General features: G+C 39.8%; 1 protein-coding gene across 1 annotated transcript in view; it reads right to left on the minus strand.

The window, feature by feature from the left end:
- LOC146318500 (kin of IRRE-like protein 3) overlaps positions 1–21,765 on the minus strand; it is a 462,133-nt gene that overhangs the window by 146,922 nt on the left and 293,446 nt on the right. Inside the window, exon 4 of the mRNA XM_084730401.1 lies at positions 15,542–15,699. Within this exon, the coding sequence (XP_084586527.1) occupies positions 15,542–15,699 (158 nt within the window). The remainder of the gene's footprint in view (positions 1–15,541; positions 15,700–21,765) is intronic.

Raw genomic sequence — 21,765 nt, forward strand, 5'->3', positions numbered from 1 at the left:
GTGACCTGGCGGCATGAGCAACGTCAGTCAGTCACATCAGGTCAGCTAGCATCCAGCTGGCTAGTGCTTCTCAGACTATTTTCTGCTGTCAGCGGTTTGCTTATGAATGAAACACCATGTGCCAAAGACTCATCCGTATCAAAAAAAATTAAGGCAATATCTCGAGAGTTACCTTAACTTTGCTTTTATCGAAGGACAGGACAGTTTTTGGCCAGAATGTGTCATTTGTAGTGAGAAGCTAGCTAATGACAGCATGAAGCCAAGCAAAATGAAACGACACCAGGAGACTGTGGGTGAAAGTCTGGATTTTTTTGAGAGGAAGAAGCAGTTGGCACTATCAAAAAGATCCACGGACATCAGAAAAGCATTTAAAAGAGCAGGCAGTGACAGAACCACGGAGGTGTCATTTGAGTGTTCGCTATTAATTGCCAAAGCTAAAAAGCCGCACAATATGGGAGAGCAGCTAGTGAAACCTGTCTGCCTGAAAATTGTGGAGAGACTGTGTGGATCGCAGGTGGCAGACATAGTGAGAACTGTCCCACTGTCTGACAACACTGTCAAAGACAGAATTGATAAAATGGCTGGGGATTGCCAAAACCAGCTCAACGAGAAGCTTAGGACTGTTCCCTTTGCCATTCAGCTGGATGAAATGACCACAGTGACAGACGGGTCCGTGCTCATCGTCTATTTCTAATATATTGACTGTGATGACTTGAAACAAGACATTCTTATGTCTACAAATCTAGCAACAACAACGGACCAGGATGTTTTTTTTATAGCTGTGGATTCTTATTTTTCATCCAACAATCTGCCCTATGAGAATCTTGTCATGTGCAGCACTGACGGGGCTGAAGTGATGATGGGGGAAAACAAAGGAATTAACTTGCAACTGAAGGAAAAAGCCCCGGGGTGCATTATATTCCACTGCATGTGTAGCACTGGCCACTAAAAAACTTTCAAAAGACCTCAATAACACCCTGGCTACTGTTGTTAAAGTTGTTAACTTCATTAAAGCTTGCCCATCTAACAAGAGACTGACTGCCCAGCTGTGTGAGGATGAAGCGCATGAAACGCTGTTGTTACACACAGAGGTATGGTGGTTGTTGCTTGGACAAGTGCTTATGTGTTTTATGGAATGGAACTGCAGGAAAAAATAAAAGAATTCTTGCAAGATGAGATGAATAAGTGGATGCAGGGGCCTGAATCAAACATCATGCAGTGCAAAGATGCTCTGGATTCTGCAAAGTGCAAAGATGCTTCTGTCAATTCTGTGTTGACATATTTTGCATGTGGATATGCAACTTCCTGTTTAAGTTAATCTTCTGTAGGAGATCTATGACAGAGCTGTATGTGTAGGCTTAGCTGCTGATTAATCACTTAACTCTGAAAATTAATCATTATTCCTTTGTAAGTAGGTGTGTGTGTGTGCAGGCCTACTCTCTTATGTTGTTAATGAAAACTGCAACCACTGCCCTAGAGGAACCTTTTACTGCACCCAGGTCTCACTGTGATGTACTTTGTTTTGTATTTGCTGGCTCACAGGCAAAAAATATGAAAATATTTAATCACCTGTCTAAATTACAAGCAGATATATGTTTATCACAGGAAACATGTTTCTGATCCAGACTTCAAAACATTAAAATCACCTCAATTCACTCACATATTCTCAGCTCATTACAACACAAAACAAAGAGGGTATGTATTTTTAATAACAAAAAAAATCTCATTCATCAATCATAAAACCATCACTGATCCTGAGTCATTTTATAATCATTAACATATCAATCAGCAATAGTTCAATTACAATCTGCAGCATCTATGGCCCAAACAATGATGATCCATCCTTCTTTAATAACCTTTTCTCAAACATTTCAAATGGCCCAGTCACAATAGGACGTGACTTTAATACAGTTATTCATCCAACAATAGACAGATCAAATTTCTCAAACAATAAACGTACCTGGCAGTCTACAGAAACAATAAACCAGTTCATGAAGGATTCTGGTCTTGGCGATAGTTGCCGATTGCATCACCCAGACACAAAGGAATACACTTTTTTTTCACCTGTTCATCACTCATATTCACGCATTGACTTCTTGCCTACCAACAATTCAATTAAATCCAATATCTCAGACTCAAAGATCCACCCCATCGTTATAAGTGACCATGCACCCATAACATTTACATGGAACAGAGCCACCCTACATATCCCCATCACTAGATGGCGCTTCAACACATCCCTGCTCAGTGATCCCGTTTGACAGTCTCATTAAGAGGAAGTGGGCATCCTTCTTAGAGACGAATGATTCCCCAAAGTCATCACCAACTCTTTTGTGGGAAACAGGTGAAGCAGTATAAAGAGGTCAAATAATAGTGATGTGTCGGTCGCGAACGATCCGGATCTTAGAGCCGGCTCTTTCAAGTGAACGATGGGAACCGGCTCTTGATTGGGAGCCGATTTGTTTTTTCTCCTCTTTTTTCTGTTAAAGTCGCACATGATTGGTGGCGTGTGTGTGTGTCCACACTGAGTAGAAGGGGGAGGGGAGGGGTTATAGAAACACAACACAGTGAGCACATAAGCAAGTGGGAGGGAGACGAGAGAGAACATGTGCTACAGACAGAGACAACACGCTTGAAAGGTGAGAAAATACACTTGTTTGAGATGAACTGCGCCTCGCCTGGAAAGTAGACGAGATCAGGCGGCCGCAGCAGGAAGTGGAGACGAAAATCTACAGTCAAGTTGGACAGTTTTCAACAGACTTAAGAGAGAATAGGATACCTGTAGTCTGCAGACCACGATCATAGCTGAAGAAATACAGTGCGTTCTTGATCGCTGATTGAGGTTAAAATAGAAGAGATCCCCCTTCTGATACATGTAACATCTGTTCTTTTATCTGCCTTGTATAAGTCATATATATAATCTTTATTATTATCAGACAAAATATCTGCTTGTGGACAGATTAAAACTTCATTGCACAACAGAAGACTAATATATCCAATGTTAAATATTACAATTACACAGAAAATTAGTAATTAATATAATATGTGGTGTTTGTTGTCAAAATTAAGCACTCTGCTTAAAATTGTAGCACTCTCCTCCATTTTGAGTATATTGAGTGTATAAATAAAGCCATATAAATAATAAACATTTGATATAATGTATGTTTTTTACATTACTAATTCATTTATTTTGGTTAATAAATTAATTTGAGCAACAAAAAATCTGAGGAGCCACTTGGGAGGCAAAAGAGCCGGCTCTTTTTAGGGAGCCGAGCCAAAAGAACCAGCTCGCTAAAAAGAGCCGGAATTCCCATCACTATCAAATAATTTACTTCTCTGTTTATAAGAAAAAGAACAACAAGCTAAACTGGAACAAAAAATAAAAAAAACTCAACAAGCCACAACCCAACCGAGACAAGTCTAAATGAATTAAGAAAGTATAAATTTCAACTAAATGAGATTTTAAATAAGAAAACTCAATTTCTGGTGCATAGACTTAGACAAGAACATTTCCACCATAGCAATAAATTGGGCAAATATTTGGCAAATAAAATTGAACATAATTAATTTTGGACAAAGCAGGTAAATCCACAAATTCACCAGATGAAATTAACAAAATCTTCAGAAATTTTTGTCAATTTATATTCATCAGAAATAAATCCAAATCAAGAGGACATCAAATCATTTCTCATCAGCATTGCCCTACCACAGCTTAGTAAAGAACAAATCAAAATACTTGATTCGCCACATAGACAATGACCTCTCTACTGCTCTCAATCATATGCCTGATAACAAAGCACCAGGTCCCGATGGCTTCCCTGCTGAGTTTTATAAACATTTCTGGCTCATCCTAGCTCCACTTTTCAGCAGAATGATTACTGAAATAAAACAAAATTCCCATCAAATATGAACGCAGCACTAATTTCACTCCTCCTCAAACCTAACAAAAATCCAACTCTACCATCAAGTTACCGTCCTATCTCTCTTCTCAATGTAAACATTAAAATCATCACCAAGGCACTAGCCTCTAGATTAGAAAAAATCATCCCATCTATAATCCACCCAAATCAAACTGGCTTTATGAAAGGTAGACATTCATCCAGTAATACACGCAGACTGTTGAACTTAATGCACTATTCATCACTACAACAAACAGGTACCATCATAGTCACCCTAGATGCAGAAAAAGCCTTTGACAGAGAAAACTGGTCATTCCTCATATCCACAATGCAGAAATTTGGGGAATCATTTATCAATTGGATCAGGATTTTGTACACTTCACCTTCAGCCACTGTTATCACTAATGGACTAACTTCACCAAGTTTAACACTGCACAGAGTGACTAGGCATTGATGCCCATTCTCTCCCTCTGTATTTACCATGTTCAGTGAACCTTTAGTTGCAGCCATTTGTCAAAACATCTACATAAAAGGAATCCAAACACCCACTGCACACCATAAAAATCTTTATGCAGAAGACATATTGCTGGTCTTACAAAACCCTCACTCATCATTGAAAGAAACAAACTTATTGAAACATTCTCTAATATCTCCAGCTACTCGATTAACTGGAGCAAATCATCAATCCTTCCATTACATAGTAACAGCTGGGATGTGGCAGCCCTCACACCACCTATTTCTTCATGCACTGGTCATATCACATATTTAGGCACTGATATCTCCCCCAGGCTGTCAGAGCTGCTTAGCCTCAATTTTACCCCGCTTCTCAAAACAGTAAGTGACGACCTCCATTGCTGGATGAACCCTCCACTATCCATTATGGGAAGAATAGCGACCATTAAAATGACAATACTTCCAAAAATAAATTATCCATTTACAGTGATTCCAATTCAACCTACCCCCTCCAGGTTCCAGTCCCTGGACTCAAGAATTACTCAATTCTACTGGAAAAACAAGACACCACGAAGTAAACTGACCACCCTACAGAAACCAAAACCAGAAGGAGGACTTGAAGCTCTTTCTACCATTACTCCCTGGCAAATCAACTTCAATATGTATTCAAATGGATCCTCCCCAATCAATCAGATAGCACAAGGTTAGATTTAGAACAAACAGTTTGCAAAGACATCCAAATCTCAGATTTACCATTTCTCAGCCTGTCTATCAAACACCATCGCTGTTTCAAAATGCCAATAATACCGGCAGCTCCGACAGCCTGGTGGAAATTCCATAAAATCTCAAACACAACTGTTGCACCTTCTTATTTTATTCCAATCTGGAACAATCTTGACTTTTAAGTAACAATAAACCACTCAGTTTCTAGAATATCTACAGCTTAAATTGACCATTTCCATTTACCTTCCAATAAAAAACTCCCATCTAAAATATATAGGCTAATATCAAAATCAGACACAACACTATCTATACCAGCAATAAAATTGGAGCAAGACCTGTCAATCTCCCCTGATGCCAGCTTCTGGATCCAAATTTATAAAAACATCTACTTCCTGACAAAAATGCCAAATTACAACTCATACAATGTAGGACACTTCACAGAACTCACCTCATGGGGCAAAAACTGTTTAAAATGGGGCTTTCACCTGAAATCTGTTGACACTGCACTCAAAATAGCCTGTATCACTGTATTAATTAATTAATGAATAAATGTTATTGTTATAAATATTATTATTATTATTATTATTATTATTATTATTATTATTAGTTTTTATTTATTTTTCTTTTCTTCCTCCCTTCCCCCTCTCCTCCGCTCTACCCTGTTTCACACACACCGTACACCAAGGGTGTCAAACTCATTTTAGTTCAGGGGCCACATACAGCCCAATTTGATCTCAAGTGGGCCAAACCAGTAAAATTAAAGCATAATCTATTGATTAGTCTTGAGTAAGGACAGAACAGTTGACATAATGAGTAATCAGATAAGAAATATTGCGTGGTCTGCATTTTTTTCTTTTACATTACTTTTGCTTTATTTAAGAACAGTGGTAATATACAAAAGAGAAGATAAGACAGGTCTATTAAATGAACAACTAGAAATTGCTAAAGTAAAAATACTCAGTAAAGTAACTTTACTTTTACTGTAGAATAACTTTTACTGTATTTACTTTACTTTCTACTTTTTTTTTCAAGTACAAAGGTAAAAGTAAAGGTAGTAATGTCTGCAGAAACCACAAACAGAAGATTGAACTAACTCTTTTAACTGAAACAGTCACCACAATGTTTTGTTAACATGTCAAAATCAAACATTTTTCTTCTGGAGCAGGACAGACGCTCCCAGACCCCCAGAGGACAGGGGACTGGTTTACCAACATGCCACCTTTTTCTCCTCTCATGAGTTTGCAGGTCTGTATTTAGTTATCAAAAAATACCAATAAGAATACCATTAAAGTACAACAACAGCAATAAAAATGTTGATTTTTCAAAACTGGAAACAATAACATACAAGAATTTTAAATCGTAATTAGGTATTTTTACATTGTGGTATTAGTGCTTTTACTTAAATAAAGAATGTGAGTATTTTTTCCATCACAGCAGGTCAGTGATCAGTGTTTCAGTGACTCTCTGTGGATCAGTGAATAGTGTTTTATTTATGGCGGCCCGCCACATTAAAAACATCAGCACCACAACATGATTTTCTAGTTTTTCAGCTGCGCACCTTTTCAGTTGTGTCTAGAAGGTAACTTTATTTGCACAACTCTCAACTCTATTTCCATAGACATATATACGTAGAGGCCGCATTGAGTGCTGAATCATACATCGACGTCACCGCCATATTGGATGTGGCAAGAGCGAATGGAGAAGATGCCTCATATATATGTATATATGTTCATCAGTGCCCCCCCGTACAGATAGATGTATGTATATATGTTCATCAATGCCCTCCTGTACAGATAGATGTATGTATATATGTTCATCAATGCCCCCCCATAGAGATATATGTATATATGTTCAGATATATGTATGTATATATGTTCATCAGTGCCCCTCCTGTACAGATAGATGTATGTATATATGTTCATCAATGCCCTCCTATACAGATAGATATATGTATATATGTATGTATATATGTTCATCAGTGCCCCTCCTGTACAGATAGATGTATGTATATATGTTCATCAATGCCCTCCTGTACAGATAGATATATGAATATATGTTCATATATATATATGTATATATGTTCATCAATGCCCTCCTGTACAGATAAATATATGTATATATGTTCAGATATATATATGTATATATGTTCATCAATGCCCTCCTGTACAGATAGATATATGTATACATGTTCAGATATATGTATGTGTATATGTTCATCAATCACTGAATATCAAAATGATTAATCAAAATCAGTTAAATGTAAATGTCCGTGCTCTTTATTCAGAAAACCCACCTGTCACATCTATGTTTCAGGATCTGATTATTATAAACACAGATGTTTAATATTAATATTTCAATATTTATCATCACAATAACAGTGTTACATACATTGATAGCTGTAAAAACTCATAAAAACATTAGAAAAATACATATGTTGGTTTGGTTCTTACCTGTGTCCTAAACATGTAAGGAGTAAACATTTCTAATCATCACATTAAAAGTTACACGTGTTGTTTTTGATGCCTATTTGTTTCCTAAATATATTAGTGTGTGTGTGAATGGATGAATAAAAGGCATTAACTTAAATGACTTTGTAAAAAGGTGCTTTATGAAGTTCGGTCCATTTCCTTGCATTAGTTTACGGGGCAGATCTGCCACATCCAATATGGCACACATGCTCACGTCAGGTGTTTTGGCCCGCGGGTCATACATTTGACAACCCTTCCCTACACCCTACATACTGGCCACAAACACTTACACCTGCACACCCATCAAGATGTTTTTAAATTACTGATCAATAATGAAATACTGAGAAAAAGAAAACATACGTCATGAGATCTTTATTTATATTTGTAAAAATGTTAGAATTGGTGAGAAAAAACGATTCTGCTATTCTGCCATGGTTCCATGAACTCGGCAACATCACGGAAAAAACTATGTGGCTTAGTATTAAAAAAGAATCTCAGGGTATCATTTGTGTCTATGGGACTCTGGTGTATTTAACATATTAGCTTGTAATATATTAGTGGCCATCATGGTTAATACTAAAGTGTTAGAAGGTAGCATTACACCAGTACTTGAATTGTTTGAAGAGACCATGTTATTTTTCCTCTTGCACAATCATTAAATCAAACATTTGATTCATCTCCTCATCCATTAGTCATAAATGCACAATACTTGTAATGCACCCTCATGCTTTAGACAGGAGGCAAACTTAATCTGGTGCCCTTATGACTTTTCCTGAAGAGCCAGCTTCACAACACATTAACTACTTAACCATTTCAGAAACCGAGTTAAGGGGAAAAACAGTGTCTTTTTGACCAGTGTCATAATCAGGCAACACTTTAAATTTCACAACTTTTGCTCTGTGAATTAATTGTATAAAGAGACAGAAACCAGATGTGTTTTGACAGTATGACATTTCCTCCAGAGCTATCATTATGTCAACTGTTCTGTTCTTACTGAGTACTGCAACTCTGCCATCTTTTCAGTTATTCAGGTAGATAAATACTCCCATTCATCCACCAAGAAGCAGTCCATATGATCTTTAGCAGGTTTTGATGGGAAAAAGTATTAAACTAAAAAAAAAAAAAAACTATTAATTTAATATCTTTCTGCTGTCAATAAACCTAAAAATGTCTTTTAAGTCACTGGTTCTCAACATGGGAGCCCAAGGGTGGGCCCAAAAATCCAAGGAGGTCCCCAAGGGGTTGTCTGGTTTGCACTGTAAAATAAAGGCACAATCTTTCAAAAAAAAAAAAAAAAAAATCTGCATACAAAACAATTTATTCATCCTCACTTTGATTGAAGATAAATAAAATGCAAGGTTACATTTTAATTTATCCTCAATGAAAAAATAGTATGCCACACCTCTGTGACAGCTCTGTGATAATGAATCATTATTATTCTTTTGGTAAAGATGAGAGAATGTAAACCTAAGATTATGCTAGAAAAATTACATTTGCTAAGGGTAAAGTTTCTAAGAATAGAAACCAAAGACATAAATAAAAGTGGCTTCCTCCCACTGTACAAAATTAAAGCTAAAATCTCCTGGATACTAGCAATACTGCTAGTGCTGGTGACACAGTTTGGAGCCAAAGTCTGTGCAGTAATGAGCTAAATTGGCATGAAACCTTGTTTTTATATCATCAAAAAACTAATTTAAACCAAACTGATCAGAAAATTATAAGAACTACCTAAAAAGTTTGATGTTTTAATTTGGCCTCATCCCACCTATTAACATTGGGGAAGCAGGATTTATGACCTGTACTCGAGCCTGCCACCAGGGGGTGATTGAGATGCTTTGTCATCACTTTAAAGGAGCTCTGAGGTTGTCTGTTTGTCTATATACAGTCTATAATGCAAAGAATTATAACTGATGTTAATTTCTGACAATAAAACTTTGGAATAGATCATCATTCTTTTGGTGTGTGCATATGTGTGGGCTGAGTACATGGTGAAAACTGAAGGAGAAATTTAACTTGCAACTAACAAGTTTTTCGCCATATGGGAGAAGAAAGTATTTAAGCATAAGTGATGCCAGTGCGCCTAGAAACCGGTGCCAAAGGGCAGCCCTGCCGGAGTCCAACATGCACCGGGAACAGGTCTGACTTGCTGCCAGCAATGTGAACCAAGCTCCTGCTCCGGTCATACAGAGACCGTACGGCCCTTAGCAGAGAGCCCCAAACTCCATACTCCCGAAGCACCTCCCACAGAATGCCACAAGGGACATGGTCGAATGCCTTCTCCAAGTCCACAAAACACATGTGGACTGGTTGGGCAAACTCCCATGAACCCTCAAGCACCCTGCGGAGGGTATAGAGCTGGTCCAGTGTTCCACGACCAGGACGAAAACCGCATTGTTCCTCCTGGATCCGAGGTTCGACTATCGGCCGAATTCTCCTCTCCAGTACCCTGGAATAGACTTTACCAGGGAGGCTGAGGAGTGTGATCCCCCTGTAGTTGGAGCACACCCTCCGGTCCCCTTTCTTAAATAGAGGGACCACCACCCCGGTCTGCCAGTCCAGAGGCACTGTCCCCAACTGCCACGCGACATTGCAGAGGCGTGTCAACCAAGACAGCCCTATAACATCCAAAGACTTGAGGTACTCAGGGCGGATCTCATCCAACCCCGTTGCCTTGCCACTGAGGAGCTTCCGGACTACCTCAGTGACTTCAGCTTGGGTGATGAATGAGTCAACCTCTGGGTCCCCAGCCTCTGCTTCCTCTACGGAAGGCGTGTCAGTGGGATTGAGGAGATCCTCGAAGTATTCCTTCCACCGTCCGACAATATCCCCAGTCGAAGTCAACAGCTCCCCACCACCACTGTAAACAGTGTTGGCAGGGTACTGCTTCCCCCTTCTGAGGCGCCGGACAGTTTGCCAGAATCTCCTCGAGGCCGACCGGTAGTCCTCCTCCATGACCTCCCCAAACTTTTCCCATACCCGAGTTTTTGCTTCCACAACCACCCGGGCCACAGCGTGCTTGGCCTGCCGGTACCCGTCGGCTGCCTCAGGAGTCCCACGAGCCAACCAAGCTCGATAAGACTCCTTCTTCAGCCTGACGGCACCCCTTACCTCCGGTGTCCACCACCGGGTTTGGGGATTTTCGCCGTGACAGGCACTGGAGACCTTACGGCCACAGCTCTGAATGGCCGCGTCCACAATGGAGGCAGAGAACATGGTCCATTCGGACTCGATGTCTCCAGCCTCCCACAGGATCTGGTCAAAGCTCGCCCGGAGGTAAGAGTTGAAGACCCCTCTGACAGATGGTTCCACCAGACGTTCCCAACAGACCCTCACAGTACGTTTGGGCCAAGTCTGTCCAGCTTCCTCCCCTGCCAGCGGATCCAACTCACCACCAGGTGGTGATCAGTTGACAGCTCAGCCCCTCTCTTCACCCGAGTGTCCAAGACACATGGCCGGAGGTCAGTTGACACAACCACAAAGTCGATCATTGACCTCCGACCTAGGGTGTCCCCGTGCCATGTGCACTGGTGGACACCCTTATGCTTGAACATGGTGTTTGTTATGGACAAACTGTGACTAGCACAGAAGTCCAATAACAGAACACCACTCGGGTTCAGATCGGGGGGGGGGGGCTGTTCCTCTCAATCACGCCCCTCCAGGTAACACTGTCGCCACCCACGTCAGCGTTGAAGTCCCCTAGCAGAAAGACAGAGTCCCCAGTCAGAGCACTTTCCAGCACCCCTCCCAAGGTCTCCAAGAAGGCCGGGTACTCTGTTGCACTGCTGTTTGTTCCATAGGCCAAAACGACAGTGAGGCACCTATCCCCGACCCGAAGGCACAGGGCGGCGACCCTCTCGTTCACCGGGGAAAACTTCAACACATGGCAGGTGAGCTCGGGGGCTATAACCAAGCCCACACCAGCCTGCCGCCTCTCACCGTGGGCAACTCCAGAGTAGAAAAGAGTCCAGACTCTCTCAAGGAGTTGGGTTCCAGAGCCCTGACTATGCATGGAGGTGAGCCCGACTATCTCTAGCCGGTACCACTCAACCTCCCGCACTAGCTCAGGCTCCTTCCCCCCGAGCGAGGTGACATTCCATGTCCCCACTATGAGATTCCATGTCCTAGGATTGGGTCGTCGAGGCCCCCGCCCACGACTGCCACCCAAACCACATAGCATTGTCCCCTTCTGAACCCTCCCGCGGGTGATGGGCCTACGCAGCCAGGGGCCGGAGGGAGTCCGCTTCGGGGACCACAGGATTTCATCTCTGCTTTTTGCAGATGATGTTGTCCTGTTGGCTCCTTTGAACCAGGACCTTCAGCTTGTACTGGGGCAGTTTGCAGCCGAGTGCGAAGCGGCTGGGATGAGAATCAGCACCTCCAAGTCCGAGGCCATGGTTCTCGACCGGAAAAAGGTGGCTTGCTCCCTCCGGGTCGGAGGAGAGGCCCTGCCTCAAGTCGGGGAGTTCAAGTATCTTGGGGTCTTGTTTACGAGTGAGGGGAGGATGGAACACAAGATTGACAGACAGATTGGTGCGGCGGCAGCAGTAATGAGGTCGTTGCGCCAGTCTGTCATGGGAAAGAAGGAGCTGAGCCGAAAGGCGAAGCTCTCGATTTTCCGGTCAATCTACGTTCCTACCCTCACCTATGGTCATGAAGTTTGGGTCATGACCGAAAGAACAAGATCTCGGATACAAGTGGCTGAAATGAGTTTCCTCTGCAGGGTGGCAGGGCGCTCTCTTAGAGATAGGGTGAGGAGCTCTGTCACCTGGGAGGAGCTCAGAGTAGAGCTGCTGCTCCTCCACGTCGAGAGGAGTCAGCTGAGGTGGCTTGGGCATCTATATCAGATGCCTCCTGGGCGCCTCCCTGGGGAGGTGTTCCGGCCAGCAGAGCTGCATAATAATGATAATAATGATGATGATGATGATAATAATTCATTCTAAAATGCAACACAATTTCAAGGTGCTTCAGCTTAAAATATAAGCAGTTACATATCTGCATGACATTTGCGGTTCATTTATTGTATTGTTTTTTGCAGGTGTTTGTAAAGTAAACCAGTAAGATTCAGGCTAAAAACATAGCATAAATAACATTTTTAAGCCAACTTTGCATGTTGAACTATTACATTTGAATGACATCACCTATTAAAACAATTGAAACCAACATGCCACTTAATGATATCGGCACCAACTAGGTGTACTTACAATTTTTTACAAAGCAACTGCATAAGTAGGCATCATAGCCATGGGAATGTACATGTTTCACATGTGCAAGTTTCACCCATATAGAAAAAGATCTGAATAAATAATATATGCCAAAATGTACACAGCATATTTTCTTACATGATTATGACTCTAAAAATTAAATTGTATTTGTCGATGAACACCCAATATTTCTCAATGAAAGGAATTAAAAACTATATAAGAGGGTCATATCTAGAAGGGAACATTATTGATTTAAATAACCTTGTGAGAGTTTTGCAAATCAAGGGTTCCCTTCTAGACACAGCCAAGGAAGGTACATGCAGCTCCAAAAACAGAAAATCAATATGTCGTGGTTGATGCTGATATTGTGATGGCCAGCCACAAAAAAATGTATGTGTGGAAAACACTGAAACACTCTTTCTGCTGCAGGCTGGCTTTTTTTCTTTTACCTGGTTTCAGGTAGAGCTGCAGCTCCATCAGCACTCATTCCTCACATCGATGCCTTTTTTATTCCATTTACTCTCCCCAAACACAAAGTGCGGCTGCAGGAAAAAAGCTCTGGTTCTCATTTGATGCTCCAAAATCAAAACAAGTTCGAAGTGCGAGCATCAAGGCAGTTAAATGTGCATCAAGATGCTTTCAGTGCATGCTCTGCCTTTCAGAACAATGGGTGTACTTGAAAACGCAAGCATCAGGCACTTTCAGTGCAATGGTTTTTTTTAAGACATGTTTGGGCTTGTGTTGTTGAGTGCACTAGGGTCATTGATATCATAAGATGACAATTTTTTAATCACGTAAAAAATTATACCTGTGTTTGCCCTAGTAGTGATGTAGTGAGAATTAAAACATTTAATGGGCAATTAGATTCATGCATTGCAAAAGGAGGCAAACATAAGTAGTTGAAAATTAGCAGGAGGTTGGGTCAGGTGAAAAGGCAGCTGAGAAACCTTTAGAAAAGCACTGGCCGAGATTATGAGAACAGCCTTCAAATTCTACTACAAACAACTTTAATTCCTGTAACATTGTAAGACTGTGGTGGAGGAAGACTATATGGATGAGACGAATGGATTGAATCAAATGTTTCTGGCTGATCGGATGCCTTTACAAGACCTTTGTGAAATGAACACAGACAGATCCTACAGTGAGGAGCCAATATACTCTCACTACAGCAGGAGGATCATTTCTCTGGTGCTGGTGACTGGTGTCATCACTATTTTAGGCACAACATTCTTACTAAAATTAGCATAATTCATCTTACATGACAATACAGGGTAAAAAACCTATTTGTCAAGGCTGGTCATCAATGCAATGTCAGGATGGGGCAGCAGGGTGGCCAAGTGCTCAATGAAAATGGACTGTAATCGCAAGACTGATGCTGGTTTGCATCTGCTATGCCAAAGCGCCCTTATGCTGTACACTTCCAGCTTTGTTGAGGACTAATACTCACTTCTAGAGGCCCTCATGGAAAAATCCCAACTCTACAAAACAGTGGCAAACAGTGACTATCATAGCTGGGACTACAGTTTGGCCAAAATTTTGCTAGACACACCAAAAAAGCAACAAAATGGAAAAAAGATTTTGCTGTAATAAGTTGTGTGTAATAAGTTGTTAGTGTTTTTTGTACTTAAACTTGTATTAAACAGTAGATAATTGCCATTTACTCTGTTACCATTGTTTGGATAAATTAGAATTAAGGTTGTGTTTGGTATTAAGAGCTCTAATAATCTATATGAATCATTCTGAGTTTCTTTTTATCATTCTTATTTCTTTGTTTCAGTACCACACAGTTACATGTAGCATAGATATCCAGATCTATTATTTCTGTTTTCCGACACAGCTCTGTCTGCTGAGCTTTGCTGTTGTAAGACGCTTTCATAAAGAAGATTCAAGTGTCTGAAAATTGTCTTCTAACAGACTCGGGGATAAGCGTAATTTCAGTCTCCTAAATAACACAGTCCTTTGCTGATGTCCACCTTGAAAAAGGCAGCACTATAAAGGCACCTAGCAACAGCACTGGTCTTGCCTACTTCATCTCAAGCAAGATATCGCTGTCATTCAGGAAGGCCCATGGGGACTATTTTTGGTCCCACCCAGTGTAAATCAGAATGTGATTGGTTAATTCACCTGTCACTTCCTAAACAAACACACAGGCTGTGGCCTTCTATCCCTATGCTGAAGTCCTAACCAATGAGTGAGCCAACACTCACACTATATATATATATATATATATATACATATATATATATATATATAGTGTGAGTGTTGGCTCACTGTCAGAGAGAGAGAGAGAGAGATTGAGGCAGTTCATATATCTAACATTGCAGTTGTGCAGCAATTTTAGGATGGTTGCATTAATAGCCAAATGATCTTTGCAAAAAGTTAACATGAACATGAATATAACACTATTTGTAACAAAAAGTGTCACCTCTGCCACTCTGTGAGCCCAACACCTCAATTAAACAGTATTTCAGTTTGTACACAAATTGAATAGATTGCTTTGCACTAAGTAAACTTTCAAATTATGTTCAACAACTAAATCTCAATTTAACCTTGTTCTTAAATGATAAATAAAATCACCTTGCATCCTTGAATACTGATTCTAAAAAAGAAGGTATAGTAAACATTATTTTTGTAGTATTTTGTAAATCCAGAGATCATTTGAAAATCAGAAATCTGCCAGCTGATGTTCACAAAACACCAAGTGGCAGGAGGGCGGACCATTTCAGGAAAATCATCTAATACTCTTCATACCACACAGCACCAAACCTCATGTGAGAGGGCTAGTCTCATGCCATACCTTAGAGTACATGGCTCCACTCAGCACTACACCGTTGCGAATCCAGATGATAGATGCAGCAGGTTTGGCGTTGTCTGCGTGACATGTGAGGTTGAGGTGCTCACCAGCCCTTAAACTTACCACCGGGGCCCCCACTATCACTGGGTCATCAGGAGAAACTGTGGAGGGACAGTTAGATGTTAGATGGTGGCATGTTTAATTACTTTGTTAAAATTAAATACTGCATAAATGTTGTGAAACTACCACCAAGGAATTGCTATGCCAACACCCTAGTGTGCACTTTTTGTGCACACTAAAGGTGCACAAAAAGAAAACAAAAAACAGATTTATCACATATTAGAGTCCTTATCACAACCAAAAAGATCTACATCAGGGTTGGCAGGACTCCAAAACAAAACAAAGGACTCAAACAAATGCACCTGCCAAGGATGCACTCTCTAAAATATTAATAGAAAATGTTTCAATTTTTAATATGAATTTGGATTCTGATCCACATCAGCACACAGAGTGATACAAAATACAAATAAAATATGGAGTGATTCTTAGAGTGATTACTTTAAAAAGTGTTTTTCACAAAAAATAAAAACAAAGGATGAAAATCTGCTTAGTCAGACATTGGTCAAAACAGCACTGATTGGTTTAGAACCAATGAATGCAGGAGAAAGAGTTTTGCTTCGATGGCTTCCTTTAGATCTTATGAGCCAAAACATAGAATATTTCATAATACCAAAAACCCAACAGTTCTTCACTGGTCTGTAGAGTAATGTTCCCACAAATGTGTTTGAGGGATGCTGCTAACAGGACCAACATCAGAACCTCCTTTGCAAAACATAAAACACAAAAATTCACTACACAAACAGGAAAGGCATGTAACAGACAACAAAACAAATAACTGCTAATTGTAGGTACCTAAAAGTGAGATAATTAGAAATGCTTCAAGCTCTAGGTTCTTAGCACTTCTGTATTCCTTTGAGGTATGAATTTGATGGTTTTAGGGTTTCCATAAAGAGCCACAAGTATGCACAAGGCCTGAAGCTCTGTTTTTTAGTGTAATCTAATTAGCAAGTTAGCTAATAATAATGTACAGCAAAAAGTTTGTGTTTAAGAGCAGAAACATTTCTTTATTTTCTAATCTATCCACTGTGCTATGTACTCTAGTAACAGAAGTAGGCAGCAATACCATGTCTACTTTCTTTACAGTGTGGTCAGTACATTATTTGTACAGACCACTGCAAGATAGAGGCCATTTCCAGTTTGTCCCTGGTAAGATTTACGGCTAAGCTGACATAAAAAATTCAAACCAGACAAAAATCGGACTCAGGGGCAAACCGTGACTGCTAAGTCTTGGATTTTAGATCGGTGAAAACTCAGCCAGACACACCAAAAAGCAGCAAAAAGGCACAAAAGATTTTTGTTAGGAATAAGCAGCAGGCAGCCAGGTAGCTAATGACAATAGCAAGTGTCTATAGTGTGTATTTGTAACATGTCAAACCCATAGACTTATGTTATAATTATTATTATTATTATTATTATTATTATTATTATTATTATTATCTTTGTTTATTTATATTTAATTTCCTTACAATATATGTGTGGTCAAACCCACTAGAGGGCAGCAAACACTGCTATCCTGCTATCAATCACACCATCACCCGCCATACTGATGGAGTCCGTGCTGCTGTACACATCGCTGTTCGCCACTGTAAGTTTTTTGGAGGGTGACGATCGTTTTGCCTCGGTCACGTCACGTTGTGCAGAGGATTCATTGAGCCTACACTGACGTTTGAATCCATGTGTCTCTGTGTTTGGCCATTAGGCGCAGCCAGGATGTCGAAAAAAAGAGAAGTCGACATAAGAGTGTAAGGAATGCATGACAGCAATCCTGCAACACCTTCACTGGCTCCCAATCCACTTCAAGATCCTCCTCATCAATTACAAAGCTCTCAGTAATCTTGTAAATTTCCTTCTTCTTCTCCTCCTCCTTTTTCTTCCTCTCCCCCTCCTTCTCCTCCTTCTTTCTGCTCCTCCTCCTTTCTTCTCCTCTTCTTCTTCTCATTCTTCTTATTTTTATTATTATTATTATTATTATTAACCTCAACTGTAGAGCCTCAACAATGCAAAGATTTATATTTTAAAAAGCTTCCATTTAATGCCAAAGAGATACCCTTTTGATTATTTATTATTTTCATCATGTATTATTTCTGTGTCCTTAAAGTATAAAATTGATATAAAATTGATGACTTGCATTCATTACCTGTGTTGAATTATAGACATTTTATTCAATTTCTCCCCTCCTGTCCCCACGACCATAGATATCCAGTTCTATTATCTCTGTCTACAAACACAGCTCTGCCTGCTGTGCTGCACTGTTGGAAGTAGCTTTAAAAAAGAAGATTCAAGTGTCTGAAAATTGTTTTCTAACAGACTCGGGAATGAAATTTCAGTCTCCTAAATAACACAGTCCTATGCAGATCCTCTGCTACACTGTGAAAGTCTGCCTTGAAATGTCAGCACTACCAAGTTAGCCACCTAGCAACAGTGTGTGTCTCGTCTGCTTTGTCTAGAGCAAGATATTACTAAGAGAAGGCCTAAGGGAATTATTTATGGCCATGCCCACCGTAAATCGAAATGTGATTGGTAAATTCACCTGTCACTTTCTAAACAAACACAAGGGCCGTGGTCCTCTGTCCCTATGATGAAGTCCTAACCAGTGAGCCAGCTCTGACCTTTAGCTTAATTTTACTGTTCTGAGGAGAGTAACCCTTTCATCTCTGAAGCACAGTTGCTAGGAAATGAGGTTAAAGCTAGAATCAGAATCAGAAATGGTTTTATTGCCACATAGATTTTCACTTACAAAGAATTTGCTGCGGCATGTTGGTGTATACAAACATAATAATACTAGAAATATGAATAAAGATACTGTACTGCAAATACTGTCAGAATAAACAGCATAAATAGAAGAGTAAGAGAATACACAATGTACCATGAGAAAAAAAAAAAAACAAAAGTACAAAAAATTTACAATGCAGAAGAACAATTACAAGTGTTACTGATATTTAAATAGACAGATGAGTGAGCTGAAAACCTAAAAAAATGAACGATATGTAATTTAGAAATATAATACTATATATATTATATGAGCTGTATATTACAAATAAAGTATAACAATTGAAATGCTGATATGTTAGGCCTTCTTTGAAGGGTTCCCCTCTGACTGGACTGGACCACTAATGCTGTGCATGTGACTCAGATGCTCCTGAGTGAAATGTAATGAGAACCTATGCCAATAAATCAGAGTGGAGCTGTAAGTTTACCACAACACAGTCTTGTAAATGTTTGACAATACAGGAAGCGTTGAGTTGGTATTCACAGTGGTATTCACAGCATAATGTAGCAACTTTGTACGGGAAAATGGGAGCGGATCAAAACAAGGCTTCATATTACCTTTCTTATTAAACTTTGTTACTGACTGTACTGACGAATTATAGCTGGCTAGCTATCTCGCTAACAGAGCAAACAGTCAGGGACAGGGTTATATCGGACTTATATTGAAAGCGGAAAATTATGAGTTCGTTGTATATTAAAGGGATAGTTTGCCCAGAAATGAAAATTCAGTCATTATCTACTCACCCTCATGCCAACTTAAGGTTGGGTTTAGTTTTTTAGTCCACAAAAAATGCTGGAGTCTCACAGGAAAACAGTATTGCAGAATATCCCAAACAATGGAAATGAATGCTGACTATTTCTCAAATGTAGAAAAATAGCCTCCATACTGCTCATCTGGTGTAATCCAAGTCTCCTAAAGACCCAACATGCCAAGCTGATGAAAATATGTTATTTACATCATGTTTTTACCCTGAATCTTCACTGAAGATACTTAGCTTGGAGCCCCGTTCACATGCACACTGTCTGAACTGGGTGTGTGTGGTGTTACGGTGTGCAAATGACACATCAGGGCTTCAGAAGACTTGGTTTATGCCAGAAAAGCAGTATGGTGGCAATTTTTTTTTTTTTTTCAGTCATTTTATACATTGAAAACTGGTCACCATTCACTTCCATTGTTTGAGAGATTCTGCAACACTGTTTTCCTGTGAAACTCCAGGAGTGTTTTGTGGACAAACAAAATAAACCTGACCCACAATCAGCATAAGGGTGAGGGGATGATGACTGATGGGTGTTGGGTGAATTATTCCTTTAACTTTCCAGCAATGCATTTCACAAACTGGTTAGCAACTTAACTCCGTACCGCCAACTGCTGTCACTCTCACATATTCCATGGTAACTTCTAGGCAAACACATAAGCAAACTTAAAAACTACAGTTGTAAAGTTTGCTATTTTGTAGGGATGTAACAATGCATTTGACTCACAATTCAATACAGTTTCCGATACTGGCTTCACAAGCCGATTTTTTCACACAACACAAACTATGCAATGAATGCATTTATATATTTATATATATATATATATATATACTTCCCTTTTAATTTTTTTTTTATCCCTGAGGTAAACTGTGCTAGACAACCCATGTCCTCCTCTTAAAAGTGCAACTGAAATGATATTTTAAAACAAATTCCACATCAGTGTAACTAAATGAATAAAACAAATAAATGAAATCTCTACAAATAAACTAAGTAAAGCTCTCATGTTTCTAACAGTTTCTTTGCTCAGGTGGTGTTGACTTGAGCTTCTCACTATGCTGCCAGGTGACATGATGCATCATGTTGGTTGTGCTACTTGTGTAAGTCATCGCCCTCTTGTAATATTTGCATGCAGCTTTAATCTTGGCTGTGATCTTCTTGTCCTTTTCATTTTTGAACACAAGTGGCCCTATCTTACACTGATTTAAAGCACAAGTGGATTTAATTTATTCAAAGCATGTCCAAATCCACTCCGTTTTGCGCCGGGGTGCAAGGGTATCCTGCCTTGTTCTGACCCTTGCACCACCAGCACACAGCAGGATACACCTATCAGATGTGCCCAAGTGCCCTCATTAATTCACTGGTGAGTTTAGGCCTAATATGTAATAAGCCGACCAGAAAGTTGGCTCTCATCACCTTTAGAAGCAGGTATGCCAGGAGCGCAAGCGATGGCAGCATGACGCCGAACTTTCCTGGCGGAAACAAAGGGAAATGATTTTCAAAGCGAGGAGACAGATCTCCTGGTTCGAGGGGTGAAAGTGGGAGAGTGCAATATATCATCCTCATCTCCTCCTCCCATCCTCACTCCTCTGTCCCACTAACACTACTGTGGGTGTAGGAAACAGAATTTGAAAGTGTTTCTTAAGTTTGAAGTGTGCAAAATTATGCACAGTATATCCAACCATGTCAGAAGCATACATACCTTTTTCTCTCTTTTGTATCGATTTTTAACTGTCTCACAATGCATTGTGTACTTTGTGTTCCAAAAAGCAACATTACTTTTTGTTCATGTTCATGCATAGATTGATTATTTTCTTGTTTTATCAATTTGTTATTTGGTCTGTTTAATGTCAGAAAATGGTTTAAAAAGTTGGCCAGTGTTTCCCTAAGCCCAAGATGACATCCTCGGATATTTTGTCCACAACCCAAAGACATTCAGTTTACTGGCAGACAAGTAAAGAAGACACAAAATATTCGTATTACAGACACTGAAATTAGAGTATCAAAATCATTTGTGACTAATTTAATAGTTGACAACTAATCAATTAGTTGCAGCTCTAGATGTCCAGAACGTTTAGATTTATGTTGACAATTTTCATTTTTGTGCTGGATTATAGTTTTAACAATGAGTGAGGTGGCTGTAACATTTCTTGAAGCTAGTTATGTTATGTATGATTATGCTTTATTGTGAGTCTAGCTCCTGTATTTAATGTCACTGAAGAATTATGACTATGCTGAAGGTGTGACTAAACTGAGGGTGTCCTTTTACATTTTTGTTACTTACCAGTACTTTACATTAAAGCTAGAGATTTCAATTTCAATTTTCTTGGCCGATTCCGATTTTTTTTTAAGGGTCTGACCTGTCGATTCCAATGTTGGCCGATTCAGATTTTTAGTCAGTAATTAACAGCATTCACAAATATCTTTGCAACTTTTCTTGTAAAAATTTAATTGGATGTTCATGGGTGCCCCTAAAGCGTGTTGGACCGCTTCATTTTCTCATTTTCTTACAATCCAAAAATCCCCCCTCTCCATTTCTTTCCAATCAAATAAATCCCCCCGTCCATTTTTTTCCAATCATAAGA

Source organism: Lutjanus erythropterus, chromosome 11, assembly GCF_056507025.1.
Source record: "Lutjanus erythropterus isolate fLutEry1 chromosome 11, fLutEry1.hap2, whole genome shotgun sequence".
Classification (NCBI taxonomy): domain Eukaryota; kingdom Metazoa; phylum Chordata; class Actinopteri; order Lutjaniformes; family Lutjanidae; genus Lutjanus; species Lutjanus erythropterus.